A 19,628-nucleotide genomic window follows, 5' to 3' on the forward strand; every position below is an offset into this window, starting at 1 on the left:
CTGGTCCCTCTGGGGTGGTGCCAGCGCTGCCTGCTCTCGTCCCCCGTCCCGCTGTCCCCTCTGATTCCCCGTCCCCCCCTGCCTGCCCGGTCCCTGCTCCCAGCACCCTCGCTGTCAGTGGGGTCCGAGGCGCTCCTGCCAGCTCCTTCTCCTTCCTCGCCCTGTCCCACTTTCCAGCCGTGAGGCTGTGCTCACACACTCCGCTTCCCGCTCCCAGGCAGCTGGCACGGCCGCCCTGTGCTGTGTCTGACCCAGCCTCCTCTTTTCTGGGTGGGGGTGTGGGGTTATTGTGGTCACTTTGGGGCTGTAGCATCTCCCAGCCACGTGTCAAAGGTTAACGGTGCTGGTGGGGATGGGTGAAGGATGCCCCGCTCCGAGTGAGCGAGCCATGCTTTGGTCCAGGAGCCGCTGGCTGGTATCTGCCCCACCAGGCAAACCGTGAGAACCCTGCGAGGCTGCATCTTCTCAGGGACCAACGAGTCTGGGCCATGTCTTATCAAGAGATAGTGGCGCCAGCCAGAGCTGGGACCAGACAAAACTAAAACTGCTGCTGGCATACCTGCACAAACACCAAGGCTACGAGTCCATCGCTTTACGCTATAAAAGCCTGCAGCCTCCCCGAGCCCACTGAGCTCTCCTGTGCAGCAGCAGCGCACGCAGCAGCAAGCCACCCTACAGCAGGGACACTTCTCTGGGTTGCTCCTCGGGCTGAGACCCTTGTCCCATCATCTGGTACCTACATCAAGGTAAGCAACATTTTACATTTCACCTGTAAGTACATTGCGTACCAGTGACATTTTTGTAATTACAGCTACAGCTTAAATATTAGAACTGTGGTGAGAGGTTGGGTGTTTGCCGGCTGCCTAAATCATTGTTTTAATCACTGTCAAGTCACTGTTTAATTACTCTCCAATTGTTACTCGATCACCCTTTTATTACCATTTCGTTTTCATTCAGTCGTCAATTAATTATCGTTTTATCTTCTTCTAATCATTGATACAACCTTTTTAGCCAGCCCCACAAGATGACTTTCTTTAATAATTTGCCTGCCATAGGAGACTGGCCTTGCCGGCTGCATGCTGTGGGTACAGCACCTTTGAGCTTCAGTGGAACAGCAGGATCTTGTGCACTCTGCACGGTAGAAAGTATAGGGCCCTTCTACTTTCCCTCTCTTTCCTTCAGCTTTTTTGTTCTGGGTGCAGCGGGGTTCCTGTGGCTGAATCCCAGTAGTCTGGTGGGGAAACTGGTGTGGTGGGGCTGCTGGTGCTGGTGTAATAGCCTTGTTGGGGCTTGTGGGCCAACCGTCACTGCAGAGCCCCGACAGCTGTTGCCGTTGTGTGGGAAAACTCTCCACAGGAGATGAGGGACATCTTGAAGGACTGCTGGTGTCTCCCCTACTGCCAGCACTCGCTTTTGTTGTCCTGCTCAGATGTCATGCTCGGATGAACTGGCTGTCCTGGGAGAGGAGGACTTGATTGACATCATCCTGAGGGATGATATTCCCTGCTCTAAAATCCCAGTGGAGGAGAACGGTCTGCTGGAAGACTGTAACCTACAAGACCCCGAGGTGAGTTCTCTGTAAGTAATTGCTGCTGGGTTGTGGATCAGGAGGTTTGGCTCCCTGCTGAGTAAAAGCCTTTTCTCCACAGCTCTTGGACAAGGAGTTGGATGACCTCATCAACTCTGTGTTAGGCCTCATTGAAGACAAACCAGGCACACTGCAGGGTTGTTACCCTCCTGACAGTGGCATTTCTGAGTATTGCCATCTGTCCCATATCCCTGGCAGCAACTCTGTCAGCATCCCTTGGAGCTCAGGCACTGTGCAGGTCGATCACAACTATTCCCTCCATGAGGACTGGCCTGGTCTGCAAAGTGTGATGTCTGACATGGCCCAACAAGATGTTTCCATTGGCTTTGGTAAGTGATCTGTTTGGGCTCCTTCTATCCTGGTACAGGCAAACAAGCAGTCCCACACAGGGGGTTTTGGGGTGGGTGCCAGGCAGTGGTGGAGGGAGCAGAGTTTAGTGGCTTTCTGCTGCAGTAGAATTGTGTTTTTAAGCTACTCAGGGCTGGCTGGTCAGGTGCTGCCTTATCAGGTGCTGCCTCACTGAGGCTCAGCGCTCAACTCTCCTTTCTTTCCCTTCTCCAGGGACATGGATGGGTTTGGAAGGCGCAAGCAGAGCACTGGAACAGAGCTTCAGTTTCCCCATGGTCGTTGATGTGGACAACGGACCCCAGTTTTTGTCTGAAGCCATCATGCAGGTACTGACTGCTGTGCACACGGGCCCCAGCCTTTGCTAGTTTTGGTCACATATCCCCTTCTCTCCTGGTGTGGGTCCTGGGGGGTATATCTCTGAGGAAAGCATGGTGCTGCTTTGGGAGAGCTGATCACCGTTGGATGTCCTTTCTGAATGCCATCTCTGTTGTGAGGTGGACTCCTTTTGCTTCCTATTCTCAGTGGCCATATTTTTGTTATTTTCTAGTTATTTCCACAGGTGGTCCTGACAGAGGAGGAAAGGCTGCTCCTGGAGAAAGAAAGTGTTGCATTACTGAGCTGTTTGCCGTTGATCAAAGTGAGTCCTCGCTACAGCCTGTCACTACTTCACAGACATGGACCGCACAAACACTTTAGCTAGAGTAGGGATTTGAAAAGACAGGATGGTGCCTTGATGAGAGCATTGGTGACAAGGTGCTGTGTTCAGGGCGGTGTGTGGCAGGGCTTGGTGTCCTTCTCCTCCTTCCGAGGCCTGAGGGGTGTCCATGTGCGCAACAGCCTCAGGGAGATACAGAAAGCAATGAGACCTGGCTGCTCTTGGTCTCCCAACTCACGACCTCTTGCAGAAGGCGATTACCCCATAGATGCTTCCAACTTATTTTTCCCTGCTTCCCTAGTGGCTTGTGAGCTGTGTGCTTTTCATCTCTCGCTTTTGCTACACTGGGGAAGCTGCCGGCAGCATAAGCAGGCCAGAGTTTGCCTTGCAATTCATTCAGTGGCGTGGGAGGGACAGTGGACAAAACATGTGGGCTGAACACTGAGATGTATGCGGGGTTTGTAAGGATTGCCAGTGCCTTGGCATTGCTGCTAATGACAAATGACCCTTGCAGGCTGAAAAACTGCTTCTGAAGAAAGTGCGTCGTAGGATCCGAAACAAGCAGTCAGCCCGGAATAGTCGGAATAGTCGTCGCAGGAGGAGGATGTTTGAGGATGGCCTGGAATACAGGTATGGGCACACAGTAGTGTCACCCGACATGGAGGGGACAGACAGGTTCTTTTAGGAATCCTTGGCGGAATGTTGATGGTAATACATCGTTATTTCAATTAAAACTTTATTTTTGTAATGTGTTATGATTACTGTGGCACAGAATTTATGATGAGAATGGCATGGGATTTCTGTCAGCATAATCAATGTAGTACAATCAAAAAGTGATGCAATACAGAATTTATAATACAACTTAGGATTTCTAATCATCTAGATCCTAATACAACTTAACTTATGATTTCTAATCACCTGGACCCTCTGCAGATTGTGTCAGATCTTAATACATGGTTTGCTGTGTAAATATAATGCTCATAATCTAGGCTTAAAAGTGATATAAAGGAATATGAGCCACTCCCTCAATCCTGGGAGGAATCAGGCAATGGTGGAGGTGTTGCTGATCAGGAAAGGTCCTGGGTCTCGCTGTCTAATAGCAGCTCCAGTCCAGATTTCCCCTTAGGACTTGTAACTGCTTGATTTTATGGACAGTGCTCTGTGTGCTGTTACGCTTCCCTGCTCTGTGACAGGGTCATCAACAACACTGGGCTGGCCATGTGCCTGGGACCTTCAAAGCTGGTAAGGAAGAGAGTAATCGGCCTGGTACCCAGGAACCTTGAGGCTGGTAGGGAAGGGAAGAAGAAATCTGTTTGGTTTGTCTACTTGGTGCCCGGGACCTTCAGGGCCTGATAATGAGGGGATGAGAACAAACACGTGACAAACATGTGACCTGCTGGGTTGCAGCTACTTCCCTCATAAAATGGAATTAGTTGTGCCGATTGTGCTGCCAGGGTTTGTGAGCAGGAGGAACTGGTTGCAAGCAGCTGTGCTGTGATGCTGCTGGGGGTCTTGCCACTCCAGGAAGAAAGTGAAGCTGCCCCTGTGAAGCGTCAGCAGCTTTCCTCGGGGCATAGTCCCTCCAATGACTGGAGGAGGTCAGAGCTTGCTCTGTTTAAGCCAAGTGCTGGCCTGCCAGGTCCAGCATGTTCTCCAGCTCAGGCTAGTTTGCAATACGGCCTGATGCTGTGAGTCTGCAGGGAAGGAATGTCACCAAGAGCGAGTATCCTTAGGGATTAGTCTGGTGGTTCTCTGTGGGACTAGGCAGGGCAGGGCTACCCCTCCCCAAACCTGGTGTGAGGTGTTGTTCTCTGGGCTTTGCTCCATGTTGTACCAGGTAGACCCCAGGAGCAATTTTATCTGCCCCAGCCACCCAAAGGTAGTGGCCGATTACCTGAGGAGAAACTCTGGGGTAGTTCTTGTTGCTCACTAACAAAACCTTTCTGTTTTTCCCCTGTGCTGTTCATCTTGCTCTGGGAAGAGTGGCAGCTGGTACGGCTCCGAACCACAAGCTGGCAAAGAAGGTGCAGCTGGTCAGAAAGCGGAACATGTGAGTTCCCATTGTTGGATGTGACAGGAGATGTGATGTGTCGCCGTTCCTCTTCTCGGGATTGTGGTCTGTCCTTGGCTGCAAAGGGGAGGAGGAAAGCGTTCAGCTTTTGGTTCAGCTGCTCCATTCACCTGTGTTACCTGCTCTCCTGCAGGCTATTGCCCAAGCGGTTAAGGAAACTGCAGGCCTTGGTCAGGAAGCCCACCACCAAAGCTATGAGAAGGAAAGCCTGCACTATGGTGAGTGGCTTCAGCCCCAGTGTCTGTGAAGGGGTCTCTGCCATCCTTATAGGCTGGGGAGAGAGGCATTATTTGCAGCTGGTTATGTCCCTTGCTGAGGTCTTTGGTGATCTCCTTCCTTCTTCCAGGTCGTGTTTTCTGTCTTTCTGCCTCATCCTCTTCCCCTGCTCCGAGCCAGAGGAACTGAGAGGTGAGTGCTCAGGAGCTGAGGTGTGGCTCCAAGTGAAGTCACTTTCTCAGAGACAGCCCGAACTCTGGGATGCTTCCAGCCTAGCAGCCCCTCACCTGGAGTGGCCACAACGTTTGGCTGTGCTTCCTCACCCCAGCTCCGGACTGCTCCTCAGCCCTGTTGCAGGGGCTGGCCTGGGGGCAGGGCCCTGCACCAGGGTCAGTACAAGAGCGGGAGGGATCCATTCCCTCTCGGAGCACAAGCTGTGCTTATGCCTGGCAGCTGTGCAGCGTCCTGTCCCCACCTCCCCTGGGAGGAGGAGACAGCCCTAGTTGAACAGTTTGTTCCCTTCTCATGGGCTTTGAGCAGGACGGCAAGAGCCTAGGAGTAACAAGGCTGTCTGTACCTCTCTTGCAGTGCTATCACAGCAGATCCCTGAGTTCTCAGGCCAGTTAAAACCTCATTTGCAGGAGGATTCTGTGGTAGAGGGGTTCAACCCAGAGCCTAAGGACCCCTTCATCATGTCAGGAAGCCTCAATATGTTACAGGAGGAAGGGCAGAGTCCACCCAACCCTGATCCCGGACTTTCTCTCTACAGCGGCTCATCTTCTGACCCTATGGCAGCAATAGGCTCCGAGCAAAGCCCTCCCCAGCCTCCGTGCAGCGCTCCCAGAGCAACTACTAGCATGCAGCAGTAGCTTGGAAAGCCGATGGGCAGGAGCAGATGCAACATACTGCCAATTCTGTCATCCCGCAGCACCATGCTGATGAGATGTAACCACCTCTGCCTCCTGCCTCTTGCGGTGATGCTAGGCATCCTGCCAAACAGAGCTGTATTAATAGATAATCTATCAGATCTGGTACTTCTGAATACTCTCTTGATTACTAGCAGCTCAGAGGGCTTACTAGGGTTATTTTAGGGTTGACCTGCTCTGCCACTTTGCTTTGTGTATCTATAGCAAGACTATCGTAGATGTGGTAGGAACTTTGCTAGTTGCTGATGTGGCTTGCAGCCCGGGGTACATCCTGTGGCTCGTGGGAAAGAGCTGTGACACAGAGGAGGAAGGAGGCTGGGCCAGAGGTGCCTATGCTTTAGCTGATAGGATGAAGTTGGTGATGAGAGCCACTGCCTTGCATATTCCCTGCCTACATGGAGGTGAACAAATTGGCTTCTCCACTTTTTAACCATGTCCCCTGTGCCTTCCACATAACCCCACAGTGGTGCCTGAGTTCTAGGTGTGAGATAGCAAGCTGACCTTCAGTGCCCTCACAGGGGAGTGGTCCTGCCATTGCGACAGACCCTGGGTGTCCCCTGTTCCTGCTAGCTTTTTGAGCCATGGGCACAGCTCCTGGCCTGGCTAGAGAAGGTAACGTGAAGCCTTTCCCAAGCTAGGTGTGCTGTTTCCCCTCTGTAGTGGCTGAGCCTTTTATATACCACAGCCCTGAAAGCGGGGCTTCTGGGCCTCCTGGAAAAGGCATTCATTGAACTGGACTGCTGAGCAGCAGAGCTGCTTGCTTTTCTGAAGCCTTTTTTGTCCACAGGACAGTTTCAAACTTGTGTCCTTGTGTCCCCTACCTTTACTGTGCTGGTTGATGATTCAGTCTGCTAGCTCTGGTTGCTCCCCAGGGCTGAGCAGAAACACTTAGAGTGGGCAAGCAATATTTTTTTCCTGGAGTGCAACTTAGTGGTACCTTTTGAGCATCTCTCCTCATCCTACTTCAGGACGTTTCATAGAATCACATAGAATAGACTGTAAGGGCCCTCTAAAGGTTGCATAGTTCAAGCTCTCAGCAATAAGCAGGGCTATCTTCAAATAGACCTGGATAATAATTTACTTACTAATAACAAGTAAATAAATAAATACTTATGTGACTATGCTGTCTGTGGTCAGTTCAGTGAGGGGCTGTGCTTGTGGGTGCAGGAGAGGGGCTGCGCCAGGGGCTGGGAACATGGGAGGAATCTGGGAGAGGCTGGGGGGAGATATCTCTCACAGCCTAACGAAAGGGAATGAGCACTGCCTTCCCTTCCCGTGGCTGTGCAGAGGGGCTGGTTGAGGCATGGTGCGGATTTGTGGGGTGGCTGCTCTCTGCTCACCTCCCTTCAAGAGGGCAAAAGCACCGTTCAGCCACTTCTGGAGACAAGTGGATGTTGTGAGCACCCAGCACCCAAGCTGCCGCGGAAGCGAGCAGCTTCCCCAGTAGGAAGTGCAAGGAGCCGGTGTCTGGCCCCACTGCTGCTGTCATAACGAGGAGCTGCACAATCGCAGGAAACGGAGCACAGTCAGGATGGTGCAACAGCCCTGTCCCCTCGGCTGGCGGCTGCGGGAAGGGTCCTGCCTGCCGAGTGGTTGCTAAATCAGGGCTGTGCCCTGGGTTTGGTTGGGATCACTGGGTCCATGGGCTCAGGTTGTGGAGCCCAGCATGGGGATGAGAGCCCAGAGAGGATATGGGTGCCGGCAGCACCATGCTTGCAACTCACTTGGGAAGCAAAGGGTGTTTGTGCGGGCAAGTGAGATATAAAATTGAATGCTCACCCACTGGCCTGGTCTCAGAACAGGCAGTGGCACCCTCACAACAGGATCAGGGCACAAATATGAGCTGGCCAGGGCAGGCAGCCCAAGAGCATCCCCGGGGAACCACTGGACCGTTTTTCTCAGGAGCCCTGTGCAGTAGCAGGAAGGTCTACAAACCTGTCCTCATTTTCATTTCATTTTTTGCAGTTCAAGGGCAGGGTGTGTAATGCCACTGATGTCACCTAGAGTTCCTGCCCCAGCACTAATTGATTTTGTCTGAGTCATCCAAAGCAAAATACAGCGGTGTTGCCAGCCAAGCTGGCAGCCATCACCCGAACCGGTGACCGGTGGTCAGCACCACGCTCCGAAACGGTCTGGCTTGCTTGGCCAAATGTCAGGAGAGGAGATAGCTCTGGGAGAGCCGGCAGGGAGCCAGGTGAGCACAGCAGGCTCCTCATCAAACACAGCCAAACACATGCTCCAGCGAGTGTTTGCCAGCCAGCGCAGCTCTTCTATGCAGAGAGCTTGCAGCAGAGGCTGGGATATCACAGAGCCCACCGGGGATGTGTCTGCCTTGAGAATTTTGGGGGTGGTTGCTCTGTGCTCTCGTCTTGTGCTGCCACAGGGCTGCTGTTTTTCACTGGTCCCACAACCGTCAGCTCTGAGCAGTGAGAGGAAGGAAGCCCAGCCTGGGCTTCATGCCTTGGGTTAAAGGGCAGCTGTGATAAAAATGATTGGAATGAATCCTTCGGCTGAAGAGGCTCACACCTTGTTTCCATCAGGCAGAGGGGCAGGATGAGCCCATTAGTTCTGCCTCCTCCTTCTCCTCCTCACTGTAGACCCTCCATGGCATCTTTTTCCCTTGCATGCTGCAGGGATCGGAGCACAGGCTGTGCGTGCATCGGTGCTGCCTGCACACACACAGCCCCACGCTCCGGCTTCGGTCGGTTTTATGGCCCTTGATTGCCCTCCCTGTTGTGTTCCAACTGTTATTCCCAAGCCTGACCCATACCCCACGCATGTCCCAATAGGTACCTGCATCAGCATTGTGAGAGAACACCAACAAACCAGAAATATGAGTCTTTCAGAGCAAAATATTCTGCTTAGCCCTTGGCAAGTCCCATGTGGGCGTTGCTGACTGGAAGCTCTCTCTTTTTGCTTGATGACTCCTTGGGTGTCAGTAGTGCCACCTCCTTTCCATGGTAGCCAAATATTGAAAGTTATGAAAGCATGGAACAAAATTTGCCTGCCTTTGCCAAGGGGAACTTGGATTGTGAGGCCAGTAAAAAACACCTCCTTTTCATGGCTTTAAAGCAATCAAGTTTTGCTTTCTTTTAAAGGAATTAGGATTTCTGGGAAAGTAGGTTATTTCAGTCAGCAGCAGAAGTAAGACATACACTCCTTTTGAAGGGAAACCCAAACCCCATGTCATCATCCATCCTATTTTTATCCACTAGCACCAGCTGCTGGGTATTGGTTGAAAAAGAAAAACTAGCAGAAATCTGGATGCCTGGTTAAAAAACAACAGGGAATTCGATGATGGACACACAGTTTCACCCCAGGTCCTGAAACTGGGCATCTCAGCCCTGGTGTAGTAGGGAACCAGTAGTGCTGGGACCGCTTTGGCGAGGTGTCTGAGGCAGAAAGCAGGGATGCTGGGCTGGGCTGGGTTTTTTTTTGAAAAAAACCCCACCTGGTGCCAAATATGTCCTTAACCTCTTCTCTTTCCCTGGACACATGCCGTGCAGCAGGGGCTTGGCTGGAGACCCCCATGTGTGCATTGCTCAGAGAGCGCAGCCACATCAAGGGGACTCTCCTGGGATGGGCTGCTTGGGAGCTGCCCCTAGCCCTGAGGTGGCTGGCATCTGGCCATCGTCGTGCATCCGCCGTCCCTGGGAACAGGAGGCTGCCGGCTCTGCAAAAGCCATTTGCAGCCACCTTGTGCGTTTCAGCGGCTGAGAAACTTCCTCTGCTCTGCTTGGCACGGGGAAGGCTCTGCCTGCAGCCAGCTCTGCAGCCCTGGGACACGCTGCCCACAGCATCCCACCAAGGCTGTGTCTCACCTGGCTGCCTGGACACAGATTGTTTTGCTCTGCACACCTTTTGGAAGCAACCCCTAAGGGACAAGGTGCCTGCAGCACAGCGGTAGGTTTGCAGGCAAAGCAATGCTGCACGCTGCCAGGGAAGAGACATGGGACAACCCCATCTCCAGGGACTCTGCTTCCCTTGGCAATGCTGCAGTGGGGCAAGACAAACAAGCACCTTTGAGGCAGGGCAGAAACCAGAGGCAAGCCCTGCATCCTCACAGAAACCCTTTATTTCGCGCCTGACACTCTTCATTCACACTGAGCTGAACTTGCCTGGGAAAACATGAACCTGTGGGCCGAGAGCTGCTGAAATGCAGCACGCCAGCATGGTCAGAGCCGGTCTGGGGGAAGTGCCATCTCTTTGTGGTCCTGTGCCAGCTGGATTTCTCCGCTTGCTGCTAATTTATCCGGGTGAAAATGCTGGTGCCAATCCTGCAGGAAATCCCACATCACTGTGGCTCACCTTGGGGCAAGGTGGAGCACTCCAAGGTGGAGCGCTGTGCTCCCTTCTGCCATGCTGGGTGCTGAGTAGGATGCCCCAGGCCCCAAACACCCTGTTGTGGAGGCTGCACCAGGTGCTGGCACGGTGTCCTGCTCTTTTCCTGCAGGAGAGCATGCAAGGAGAATCCCTGCCAGACCTCGTTCTGGGATCACCCACCCGGGGGCACACACAGGATGCAGGAGCCACCTTGCAGAGATGCCCCTTAGCCCCTGCTTGTGACCGGTGACAAACCTGTTTCACCCTACTGATCCTGCCATGCCTGATCTGGTGGGGTTTATCTCCTCTCCAGCCCCAGGGCTTGGGAAACTCAGCAGGGAAGTAGCTGGGACCTGATGCTCACCGTGTGGCTTTCCAGTCATCGCTGGGGCTGTCAGCTGCCTCTCGCATGAGCCACAGGGCATGCAGGGTCTCCTCCCCCTTGGTGCCCACGTAGCACTGTCCAAGGAAAGCACTCGTCCGGGTTGTCTCGGCGTCTGGAAGGGTCCGAAGTGATATGATTCAGGGTGGTGAGGCACAATGGCATCCCATCCCTGCTGCAGGATGATGGTCCACTCCCACATACCTTGGAGCCGCCAATGCACGGTGAAGGAGAAGGTGGGCTGTGGGACCACTCCTGCATCCTGCTGGGACCCCTCCAGTGCTGAGGTGAGGATTTCGGGGCCACCAGCTGCTGGCCCTGGCAGGTATGAACCGGAGAACCTGCCATCCTCACTGAGGACAGACACGACCATCCGGCAGCCAGTGTCGCTCCGCCAGGTCCCGGAGAGGAGGCACTGAAAAACCAGCATTGTGGCTCGAGGTGACCAGCCAGGCAGAGAGGGCATCTTGCTCCCATGCTGGCTCTGCCCAGAGATGGCTGCAGCACTAGGGTATGCGCTGTGGACCCTGTGTGAAGCTGGTGCCACTGGCATTGCTGCCTCCGCACGGGCACTGCACTTGCAGCACTAACTGACTCCAGTCCAGCCACTTCTGTGGGCTATTTGCTGTTCCCACCCCAGGAAAAGCAGGTCCTGCTCACACTAAAGCAATGGGTGTGCAAGATTTCCCTGCATGCTTCATGGGAAATGGGGTTTCTGTGGGGCACGGCTCCTTCTGCCTGTCTCCAGAGAGTCCAATAGGAAGAAACATCCTTCCCGGAGCGGTCCCTCCCTCCCAGCCTCTTTGCGGCTTTCCCCCAGCACCAGATATGGTCCCATCAGTTCTGGCAGCCCATCTCCAGCTCCTTGCTGAACACTGTATCCCCTAGCCTTTGGGGTCTCGCAGGGTGCCAGTGCCATATCCCCATCACCACCTGTCCCCGTACCTTCCTCTCGGCAGAGGCGACACACACCACCTGGACAAGGGCGAGGAACAGGGTGACTGCACTGCTCCCCATGGCTGCAGGGATGTGAAGAGTCCGGCACAGCTCCCTCCCAGCCCCACACCCCGACCCCCTTTATAAGCCTGTAACTGGAGCCCAGCAGGCTGCAGGCTGGCAGTCGAGGGGCAAGGAGTTGGATGGCAGCTCCTGGAACAGCACAGGCGAGGCAAGGAGGTCTGCATGACCTGGGCAGCGCTGGTGGAATGCAGGGATGAGCACGGCTGTACAGAGAGGAGGGAGCACAGGCTGTTTTTAAGGCCCTTATGTCAGTCCAGAGAGCATCAACTACCTTCCTTGGGAACCCACCTCCTGTGTATGCAGGAAACCATTACCTGTTTAAACATCTAACCACTCCTTGCTTCGCTGGTACCACTCCCTGGCTGGGATGTCACTCACATGGTGCCAGGGCACTCCTGGCAGAGGCAAGCTGGCAGAGGGAACACTTGTCCTGCCTTTTGCTTAAATGGTAATAACATTTCCCCAGCCTCTTCTGGATACAAGCTGCTAATTTTGCTGCCTTCATTTTTGCAAGAGTTAGAGGTAGAAGTAACCACAGAGAGGTACTCAGGTCCTAGTGAGTGTGTTTGTTAAACACACTTAGCATGCTAACCATGTATTTCCACCTCTTTCTTGTATTTGCTGCTCTTAGGGACTCTGGAGGTACAAACCAGAGTCTGCAGTGTTCCCACATTCCTCAGCTGCTCTCCTGCTCACTACAGTGCCTGGAGCAAGCATGGGACTGTGGGAAACTGAAAATTAAGGTGGGATCCAGCCACACCATCCCTAGGAGAGCAGTGTCTGGGGCACTGGATGGTAGCAGGGCTGTGGTGTGTGTGCTGGAGGTGTTTGAATCCCACCCTGGGGCTCAGTGCCTGCCATAAGCTCTGGCAAACCCTGGGACCCCACTGGTGCTGCTGCTCGGCACCTCTCCTACTGGTTCTGATGGCCCTGAAGGATGGAGTGAGCAGAAATCAGACCTTTCCTAGCACATCATTCCTCCCTGTCACCCTTCACAGTTCCAAACTCATGGGCTTATTACATAAGAAATTCCGCCCTCAGGGGATATTTTGCTCTTGCCCTGAACACTACGCTCCATCCTTTCAGTCTGACATCAGCCCCCGTCTTTCTGCACTGTTTGGCAGGGACAAGCTGCCCTCTTTGAGGTGCCAGGGAGGTGACAGCCACCACTCCACCACATGGCAGCCCGCACCACCCTTGCTGGAGCTGGCCCAGGCTCAACAGACTGTGCGGATAGTGTGTTGGCATCCCTGGGGCTTCGTTATATTTGCAGTGATTCCGCAAGAGACTTTGTCTTCACCCGTGGATCTGCCAAAAGAAACAGCTGACTAAGCTTGGCAGACATCCAAGAGTCAGATGAGTGGCAGTGATGAAATCCAGTGGCAGAAAAGGGTAAAATCCCTTTTTTGTACCCCTGGGAGATGTGATGGGATGTGATGCAATGGGAGACAGTAGGAGTGATGCAAATGTAGGATGTGATGCAAATGGGAGACAGACAACTATGCACATTTTACTTTGGGTGCTGAGCAGCGTGAAAGAAGTTCTTTGCCAACATTTCACATCTACCAATACTGTTACCTCCACCACTCAACCCTACGGGAAATCCCAAGGCTGGAAAGGCATCTGGTGGGGATGGGTATGAGGGCACTGCAAGGAAGGTGGCTGGATTCAGAACCCACAAGGAGGCAGGCGGGAAGTGATGGCGCAGGGTGGAAGTTCTGCTTAGACTGAGGTGGGAAATGAGCCCAGGGAGCTGGGTGGGGGGAACTGAGGAGGATCCAGATGTCCCCAGGGAAAGGCAGTGGTGAGTCCTCTCCTCTGCACCAGCACCCATGTAGAAAGAAGCTGCCTCCGATGGGGTGGAAAGGTAGTTTTAAAAAAGACAACTATAACTGACATTACTTTTGTTTATTTATTTTTTATATAAAGTGAGAGGCTGGTTTTGCTTGCCTTAACAGTTCAGGCTGTAGCCAGAGGATGCCGTCATGGGGCAAGTGAAGCTGGGTCCTCACAGGAAGGGGACAAACTCGGCAGGATCTTTCCTTTTGGGGTGCGTTTGCGTGTGAAGACGTTTTTGCCCACCCTATGGGAAGCAGAGAATTTCTGTGAGATGACCTGCAATTGTGACCTACTCAGGGATGTCCCTAAATGCCCCAGGGCAAGCCCCTAGCCATGAGGCACTGGCATCCTTGCTGCAAACCCACGCTCAGGGAACATGAAGGGTGAACCACTTGCCCAGAGGGATGCTCATCCTCAAGGGCTCTCTGTGGGATTGCTGCCTGCCACGTCCCCTCACTACCTTGTGGCTTTCCAGTCCTCCTGGAGGGATCCAACAGCTTCGCGTAGCAGCCACATTGTGGTCAGCGTCTCTTTCCCGCCTGAGTCCACGAAGCACTGACCCGCAAAGGTGGTGGTGGCATCTGAGGAAAGCATTTTCTGGGGGGTTGGTGGGGACAGCAACCACACTTACTGGCTCCTTCCCTTTCCCACAGCCACGTTCCCATCCTGACAGCCGCATGCCCACCCAACCCACGCTGGGGGGACCTGTCCTTCCCTGCGGCTCCCTCAGCTGAGCCAGACACCGCAGCCCTGCATCCCCTGTGCACTGACAGAGCCTGCACCCACTGCAGCGCAAAGATAGCAGGTGGGGAGAGGATGTCCTACATGAGCCCTGCACTGTCTGCCAGCCCCATGCTGGGCAGGCATTGCTGCCTCCCTCCATCTGGCTGCATCAGAGCATCACCCAGCACACTTTCCAGCAGAGTCAAACTCCTGCTGGCTACCTGTGTGGCTCCTACCATCCCTGTGGTGCCAATCCTGGGTGTTGCAGAACTTACTGGAGAATTTGTCCCAGCGCACCGTGAAGGCAAAGGTTGGCCAGCCGCTCTCGCTGGGCTGCTGCTGGATACCCCTCAGGGGGGAGGCACGGGCACAGACACCGGCAAGGGTGACCTGTGTGAGGTATTTTCCATGGAAGTCCCCGTTGTCCCTCACTGCCGAAATCTCCATCAGTGACTGCTGTTCGTTTCTCCACAGCCCGCTGAGCTGGCACTGAAGGAAAATGGCCACAGGTCCTCCACCCCTCCGCGTGGTGCGGAGGGGGACGCCATCCCTCCTACCACCCCACCACCAGAGCCATGAGCCCCGCTGTGGCTGCAACAGCTCTGCCTGCCCCCAGATTGAAGAAATGCTCCCCCAGTGCTGCCAGCAGCTGAATGGATCATGCAGCCTTGCCAGCGTATCCCAGACAAGCAGCACGGGTGGTGCCCCTGGGCGAGGATCCTGTAGAGAGAGATGTCCTCTGCGTGCTCTGGTTCCCTGGGTGCAGATCCCATGGGAGGAGAAGCTGCGTGCACGGTACCCCCAGGCAGAGACCAGGTGGGAAAGGATGCTCCTTGCATGGTAACCCTCAACACAGAGCCTGCAGGAAGGATGCCCCATACGTGGTGCCTCTGTGGGTGCAAAGCTTTGTGGAGATTGTGATGGATCAGCTGGGGTTGAAGCAAAGATACCCTGCAACTGCCTGAACCAGGTGCTTGCAGAGCTCTCCCACTTGTTCCAGCCTAAAATGGCATTTCAGAGAGGACCTCCCAGCTGCCTGCTCCACATCCCAGTCCCACACCTGCCACATCCCCATCACCACCTGCCCCCGTACCTTCCTCTCCGCCGAGGCGACGCACACCACCAGGACAAGGGCGAGGAACAGGGTGACTGCACTGCTCCCCATGGCTGCAGGGCTGTGAAGAGTCCGGCACAGCTCCCTCCCAGCCCCACACCCCGACCCCCTTTATAAGCCTGTAACTGGAGCCCAGCAGGCTCCAGGCTGGCAGTCGAGGGGCAAGGAGTTGGATGGCAGCTCCTGGAACAGCACAGGCGAGGCAAGGAGGTCTGCATGACCTGGGCAGTGCTGGTGGAATGCAGGGATGAGCACGGCTGTACAGAGAGGTGGGGGCATAGGTATGGCTTGCACATCCAGTATCCAAGAGGCTCTGCCAGAGCCCATTCCTTGCTCTGCGATGATGTCCTTAGGGTGGGCACAGCCTTGCACTGCCCCCTGCCACCGTCCCCGTGCTGCCATCCAAACTCAATGCTGCAGCAAGCACAGCCGGACCGACTCCTCTCTACTGTGCTGATGGGTGGTGTGTCTGCTCACAGTTTATCCTCATGGCAGTGCTCTACTGCACTACAAGTTTCTGCTGCTGTTTCTAAGCTGTTCTCCTCCCAGCTGTTGTGGACTTCCCCTAAGCTTAGGAACTGTGACTGTCACTGCAGTGGGAGCTCGTAGGAACCCTGAAATAGTCACAGCAGAAGTGCTCTTCTGGGGGATATGCAGATTTTAACATTGGTTGTCCCTCTGGAAGGGATGCTTTGTGCACAGACCCTAAGGGAGGCGATGCCCTGTGCATGGTGCTTTGAGGCTGGGCAGGGTACAGCTACACAGCAGAGCCCTCCCGAGGGGTCCCTAACAGTAGAAGACTAACAAAGATGGGCAAGTGGGCAGGGGTCCTTGAACCACCTGGCTCTTGTACAGACACAGACACCTCCTCCAAGATATCCCTCCTGCTGGGTGAATATGTTGCTGCTGATGCCACAGGGGAAGACAGAGCTGGCATCTGGCTGTGTCCAGTTCTGACAGGATCTTTCTGTGCAAAGCAGGACACTGCATGGGGGACAAGTATTTGCTTTGGACATCCTCTAGAGACACATTTTCCCTGGGCATGAGGACATGAGAAGGACCGCTTTCCTTTTCCTGGGGAATGGGATGCAGTGATTCGCATGTGCAAATTGCACTTTATTTTTAATTATAAAATTACAGTAGCTGCCTTCAGCTCCCATCCCAGGGACTTGCTCCAAAAGTCCTTGATGTTCTGGCACTGTTACCCATTGTTTGATGCCAAGTTGCCTCCCAGCATTGGCACCCACACCTAGAACTCAGCACACACCAAGGAGTCTCTATCCTGCACCCGTGGGTGCAGCCTCACCACAGAGCAGGGACAGAGAAGTATCCAACAGCCCTGGTCTGCCCAGGACCCATCCACTGGATTTCCATCATCCTGGAGGCTGTCAATCTCATCTTGAATGATCCATGCTGTCCTTAGTGTTTTCTCCCCATCCTCACCCATGAAGCGATGGCCCATGGAGATGGTGGTGGAGACTGTGGGAAAGGTGTGGGAGGTGTGAGAGGGCACCAGGATGGGGGTTTTCATCCGTTAAGCCACCAGCTTGCTGGTTTGTGAGTGGAAAAGGCTGTTTGTGGGTGAGTAATATTTCCCTCCTCAACCTCCTGCCCTGCTGGGACCAGTGACATAGCACTGGACAGAGCTGGGATATGTAGGAGGTAAGGGGATGAGCCCGGATGAGCCTACACTGAGCTCTGCCCCACCTTGTCTTGGACAGGATCTGCCTGGAAAAGAGGCAGAGGTGAGACCAGGAGGTGCCACCAGCCATGCAGCTCTGGGGTTGGGAATTGGGGACCACTGGGGACACCACAAGAAGGCAGGGGACCATCAAGGACAAAGTTGGGGAGATCTGTGGAAGCATTGGGGACAGGGGAAGACAGAGGGTCATTATTAAGGATGCTGCAGGGAGAACAGAATAGCATAAAGAACTTTAAATGGAGGCCAGGGGAGCTCTGGGAACGCTGCGGGAGGCTGGGAAAGGAGAAGCACCTGAAATCCTCCAGCTGACAGTGAAGCTGAAGGAGGGCTGGCTCTTCTGGTTCATGCAGTGCTGGGATCTCTGCAGGGCTGACAGCCAGATCTTGTTTGTGGTGTCTCTCTTGGCCATGTGGTAGGAGCCACTGAAGTCACCTTTTCCATTCATGGCCCTGAGGATTGTTCTGGAGCCTACATCACTGATCCAGCACCTGGTGAGCACACACTGGAGCAGAAGGGACTCAACATTGCTGCTGTGACACAGCCTGGGTACAGGCAGGGTGACAGGAGTGGGCATCCCGGGGAGATGCAGAGGGGGAGCTGGGCAAGCTGCAGGTCCACCAGCCACCCTGGAGTAGATGCTGCCGAGTGTGATGAGCTTAGCCACGGCTTGGGGAGGCAGATCATGCCTGGGAGGGTGCTCTGGCTCCTGGCCAGCCCCAAAAGTGCTGGGGACCTGGCCAAGGAGCTCTTCCATCCTCCCAGGATGACAGTCCACGCTTGGCAAGACTGTATGCAGAGCTGGGCAAGGAGAGAGGTGGAGAAGCAGAGCAAGGTGTGTGGTGCTGAGTGGTTGAGCTGGTGGGAGTGACAACCACGTGGACATGTCAGAAGGAGCATGACCTATGGGATTTAATTTATAAATTAACTTATAGTCTTGAAAATCAAATTTATTCTTCTGTCATCACTCTAGTGTGTCTGGGGACCAGGCTGTGCCTGTGCTCACACGTGGGCTGACCAGCCATGGTGTCCCTGAGTGACCTGGGAATGCCCAGGCTGCATCTGCTTAGGTGGGACAAGGGCTGGACTGAGACAGATTTTGGGTGCTGAGATGTTCAGTGTTGAGACAATTGTAAACAGTCAATAGGAACAGTCCCTGCAGAAATGCTGCATGTGGTTAAGACATGGAAGTGCTGTAGGACCCCTGCAATGGAGAGTTCTTCTCTATCTGGACAGTGACTGACTGTTTCAAGGGTTTGATCCCCTATGTGAGCATGCCAAGATCCCAACAAATTAGTTTTTCCTTCTTTAACCAGTAGACTGTCTGAGATCCTGTGCAACACAGACAAGGCAGCAGCCACAGGCTGCACATGACTGGCAGGTGCCTCTTGCCTCCTTGACCTCTCTGAAGGGATTCACAGCATGTGAATGACCATGACTAAGGCTTGCCATGCAACCGCAACGGCTAGTCTTCCTCCCAGAGGTAGGTCTGCAGTGGGGCTGCAGGGGATGCCACTGCTCATCTTTGCCTTGCTGATGAACCCAAGCTGGAAGGAGGCAAATAGTGCTGGGTTTGGGGCTCAGAGGGGCAGAGCAAACATGAGCAGCTCCTGCATCTCAGTAAAAACACCATGCTGATGCATTTCCAGCACCCATGGGGAAGCATCCTCAGCCACACTTCCCCTGTGGATGCCTGCAGGCACCCTAATGCACCACGTCCTACCAACTGCCACCCCATAATCAAGATGCTGGATGCATCACAGCCTTGCTGGGTGCCAGCATTGAGGAACTGGCCTTGCAAACAGCTCTGCCAGCCCAAGCCCACTGAGCTTCTCACTGGCACCATGGCCACCTGCAAGGGTCTGCAGACAGTTCCAACTATGGTCAGCACTGCTGCCTTGCTGGAGCGCCCCAGGACTGCTGCACAGCCTCCAGCAAGCCCTGTCCCAGGGAAATGTTGACATGGAGGCAATAATAGGCTAAAATACAGAGCAGGAGGAAAACTTACTAAAGCCACAGATGCTGTCAGTAAAGCTCTCCCACTGCATTTGTGGCAGGAAAACCCGGGGAGCGCTGGGATGCGGCAGCTCTGCCAGCCCACTGCTGCCTTTAGGCTGCTCCAATCACAGGCAGCGTGCCAGCATGGGATGTACGGCACCATCTGAAGTGATTCCGACCTGGAGCTGTGTTTCCCGGAAATCATTCATTTCAACTGGAAGGCGAGACAGGCAGCATCAGCACTGCCCATTACAATGAGTCACAAGGTCTGGTAGGACGGGGCTTGAGGCTGGATTGGCTGCGGGTCCACTTTCCCGTAAATCACACACATTTCCCTAAGAAGAGTTTTGAGGCTTGTATGTGCTGCAGATACCAGCACTGTGCTGCTAGCAGAGAGGAGCCCTCATCGCTCACCAGGAGCATGGACAGTCTCCTACAGCTGCCTGTCTGAGGATAGACTCGGAGGCAGGGGAGGCTTCCAGCCAGTTTTTGGGGTGCAGAAGGGCCCCCTACCTTACCCTCCCAACATGATCACCCAGCATCACGAAGAAAAGACTCAGTGCTGTCCTGTACTTGCTGTCAGAGGGTCCCTTTGGGCTGGAAAAGGGGGTTTCTTGCAGCCAGTCTCTTCTTGGAATAACAGGCTGAGAGCTTCACTCCGCACTCCCTGCAGTGCTTTAGCTTAGCTTCTCCAGACATAGCCACAAACTGAAAAAGGTTGTTTGA

At 54.2% G+C, this 19,628-nt stretch overlaps 3 protein-coding genes across 8 annotated transcripts; 1 reads left to right on the forward strand and 2 right to left on the reverse strand.

Annotated features, from left to right (window-relative positions):
* The first annotated feature begins 793 nt into the window (after positions 1-793).
* On the forward strand, positions 794-6,903 carry CREB3 (cAMP responsive element binding protein 3). 6 transcript variants are annotated; one of them, XM_069880443.1, is made up of 9 exons: positions 794-1,567; positions 1,650-1,917; positions 2,150-2,262; positions 2,484-2,573; positions 3,106-3,221; positions 4,573-4,641; positions 4,796-4,880; positions 5,009-5,070; positions 5,648-6,903. In XM_069880443.1, the coding sequence occupies exons 1-9, from the start codon at positions 1,430-1,432 to the stop codon at positions 5,745-5,747; spliced, it is 1,041 nt and encodes a 346-aa protein (XP_069736544.1). In that variant the 5' UTR covers positions 794-1,429; the 3' UTR covers positions 5,748-6,903. The 6 variants fall into 6 exon arrangements, with proteins under 6 accessions (XP_069736544.1, XP_069736545.1, XP_069736539.1 ...); XM_069880444.1 differs by lacking the exon at positions 5,648-6,903 and adding an exon at positions 5,467-5,621; XM_069880438.1 differs by having other exon boundaries at positions 4,796-5,070; positions 5,467-6,903.
* Positions 6,904-9,892: 2,989 nt separating this feature from the next.
* Positions 9,893-11,552, reverse strand: LOC138733564 (avidin-like). Its single transcript, XM_069880876.1, has 4 exons — positions 11,455-11,552; positions 10,714-10,924; positions 10,492-10,624; positions 9,893-10,081 (listed from the first exon to the last, which is right to left on the reverse strand). Exons 1-4 carry the CDS (start codon positions 11,524-11,526, stop codon positions 10,048-10,050), a joined length of 450 nt encoding a protein of 149 aa, XP_069736977.1. The 5' UTR covers positions 11,527-11,552; the 3' UTR covers positions 9,893-10,047.
* A 1,911-nt stretch (positions 11,553-13,463) lies between these two features.
* On the reverse strand, positions 13,464-15,283 carry LOC138733342 (avidin-like). Its single transcript, XM_069880453.1, has 4 exons — positions 15,185-15,283; positions 14,367-14,580; positions 13,829-13,949; positions 13,464-13,612 (listed from the first exon to the last, which is right to left on the reverse strand). The coding sequence occupies exons 1-4, from the start codon at positions 15,254-15,256 to the stop codon at positions 13,513-13,515; spliced, it is 507 nt and encodes a 168-aa protein (XP_069736554.1). The 5' UTR covers positions 15,257-15,283; the 3' UTR covers positions 13,464-13,512.
* Positions 15,284-19,628: the final 4,345 nt, after the last annotated feature.

Source organism: Phaenicophaeus curvirostris, chromosome Z (assembly GCF_032191515.1).
Source record: "Phaenicophaeus curvirostris isolate KB17595 chromosome Z, BPBGC_Pcur_1.0, whole genome shotgun sequence".
Classification (NCBI taxonomy): Eukaryota; Metazoa; Chordata; class Aves; order Cuculiformes; family Cuculidae; genus Phaenicophaeus; species Phaenicophaeus curvirostris.

What these genes read in the sequence shown, in the direction of transcription:
- CREB3 (XM_069880438.1), top strand. Translation starts at nt 1,430, where the DNA reads ATGTCATGCTCGGATGAACTGGCTGTCCTGGGAGAGGAGGACTTGATT. An exon ending in GCTGTTTGCCGTTGATCAAA is followed by an intron (nt 2,574 to 3,105) that starts GTGAGTCCTCGC and finishes TGACCCTTGCAG; the next exon opens with GCTGAAAAACTGCTTCTGAA. An exon ending in GAGGATGGCCTGGAATACAG is followed by an intron (nt 3,222 to 4,572) that starts GTATGGGCACAC and finishes TGCTCTGGGAAG; the next exon opens with AGTGGCAGCTGGTACGGCTC.
- LOC138733564 (XM_069880876.1), bottom strand. Translation starts at nt 11,526, where the DNA reads ATGGGGAGCAGTGCAGTCACCCTGTTCCTCGCCCTTGTCCAGGTGGTG. An exon ending in CGTGCATTGGCGGCTCCAAG is followed by an intron (nt 10,625 to 10,713) that starts GTATGTGGGAGT and finishes GGACCCTTCCAG; the next exon opens with ACGCCGAGACAACCCGGACG. An exon ending in GATGACTGGAAAGCCACACG is followed by an intron (nt 10,082 to 10,491) that starts GTGAGCATCAGG and finishes GATTTCCTGCAG; the next exon opens with GATTGGCACCAGCATTTTCA.
- LOC138733342 (XM_069880453.1), bottom strand. Translation starts at nt 15,256, where the DNA reads ATGGGGAGCAGTGCAGTCACCCTGTTCCTCGCCCTTGTCCTGGTGGTG. An exon ending in TCGCCTCGGCGGAGAGGAAG is followed by an intron (nt 14,581 to 15,184) that starts GTACGGGGGCAG and finishes ATTTTCCTTCAG; the next exon opens with TGCCAGCTCAGCGGGCTGTG. An exon ending in GAGGACTGGAAAGCCACAAG is followed by an intron (nt 13,613 to 13,828) that starts GTAGTGAGGGGA and finishes TGCTTCCCATAG; the next exon opens with GGTGGGCAAAAACGTCTTCA.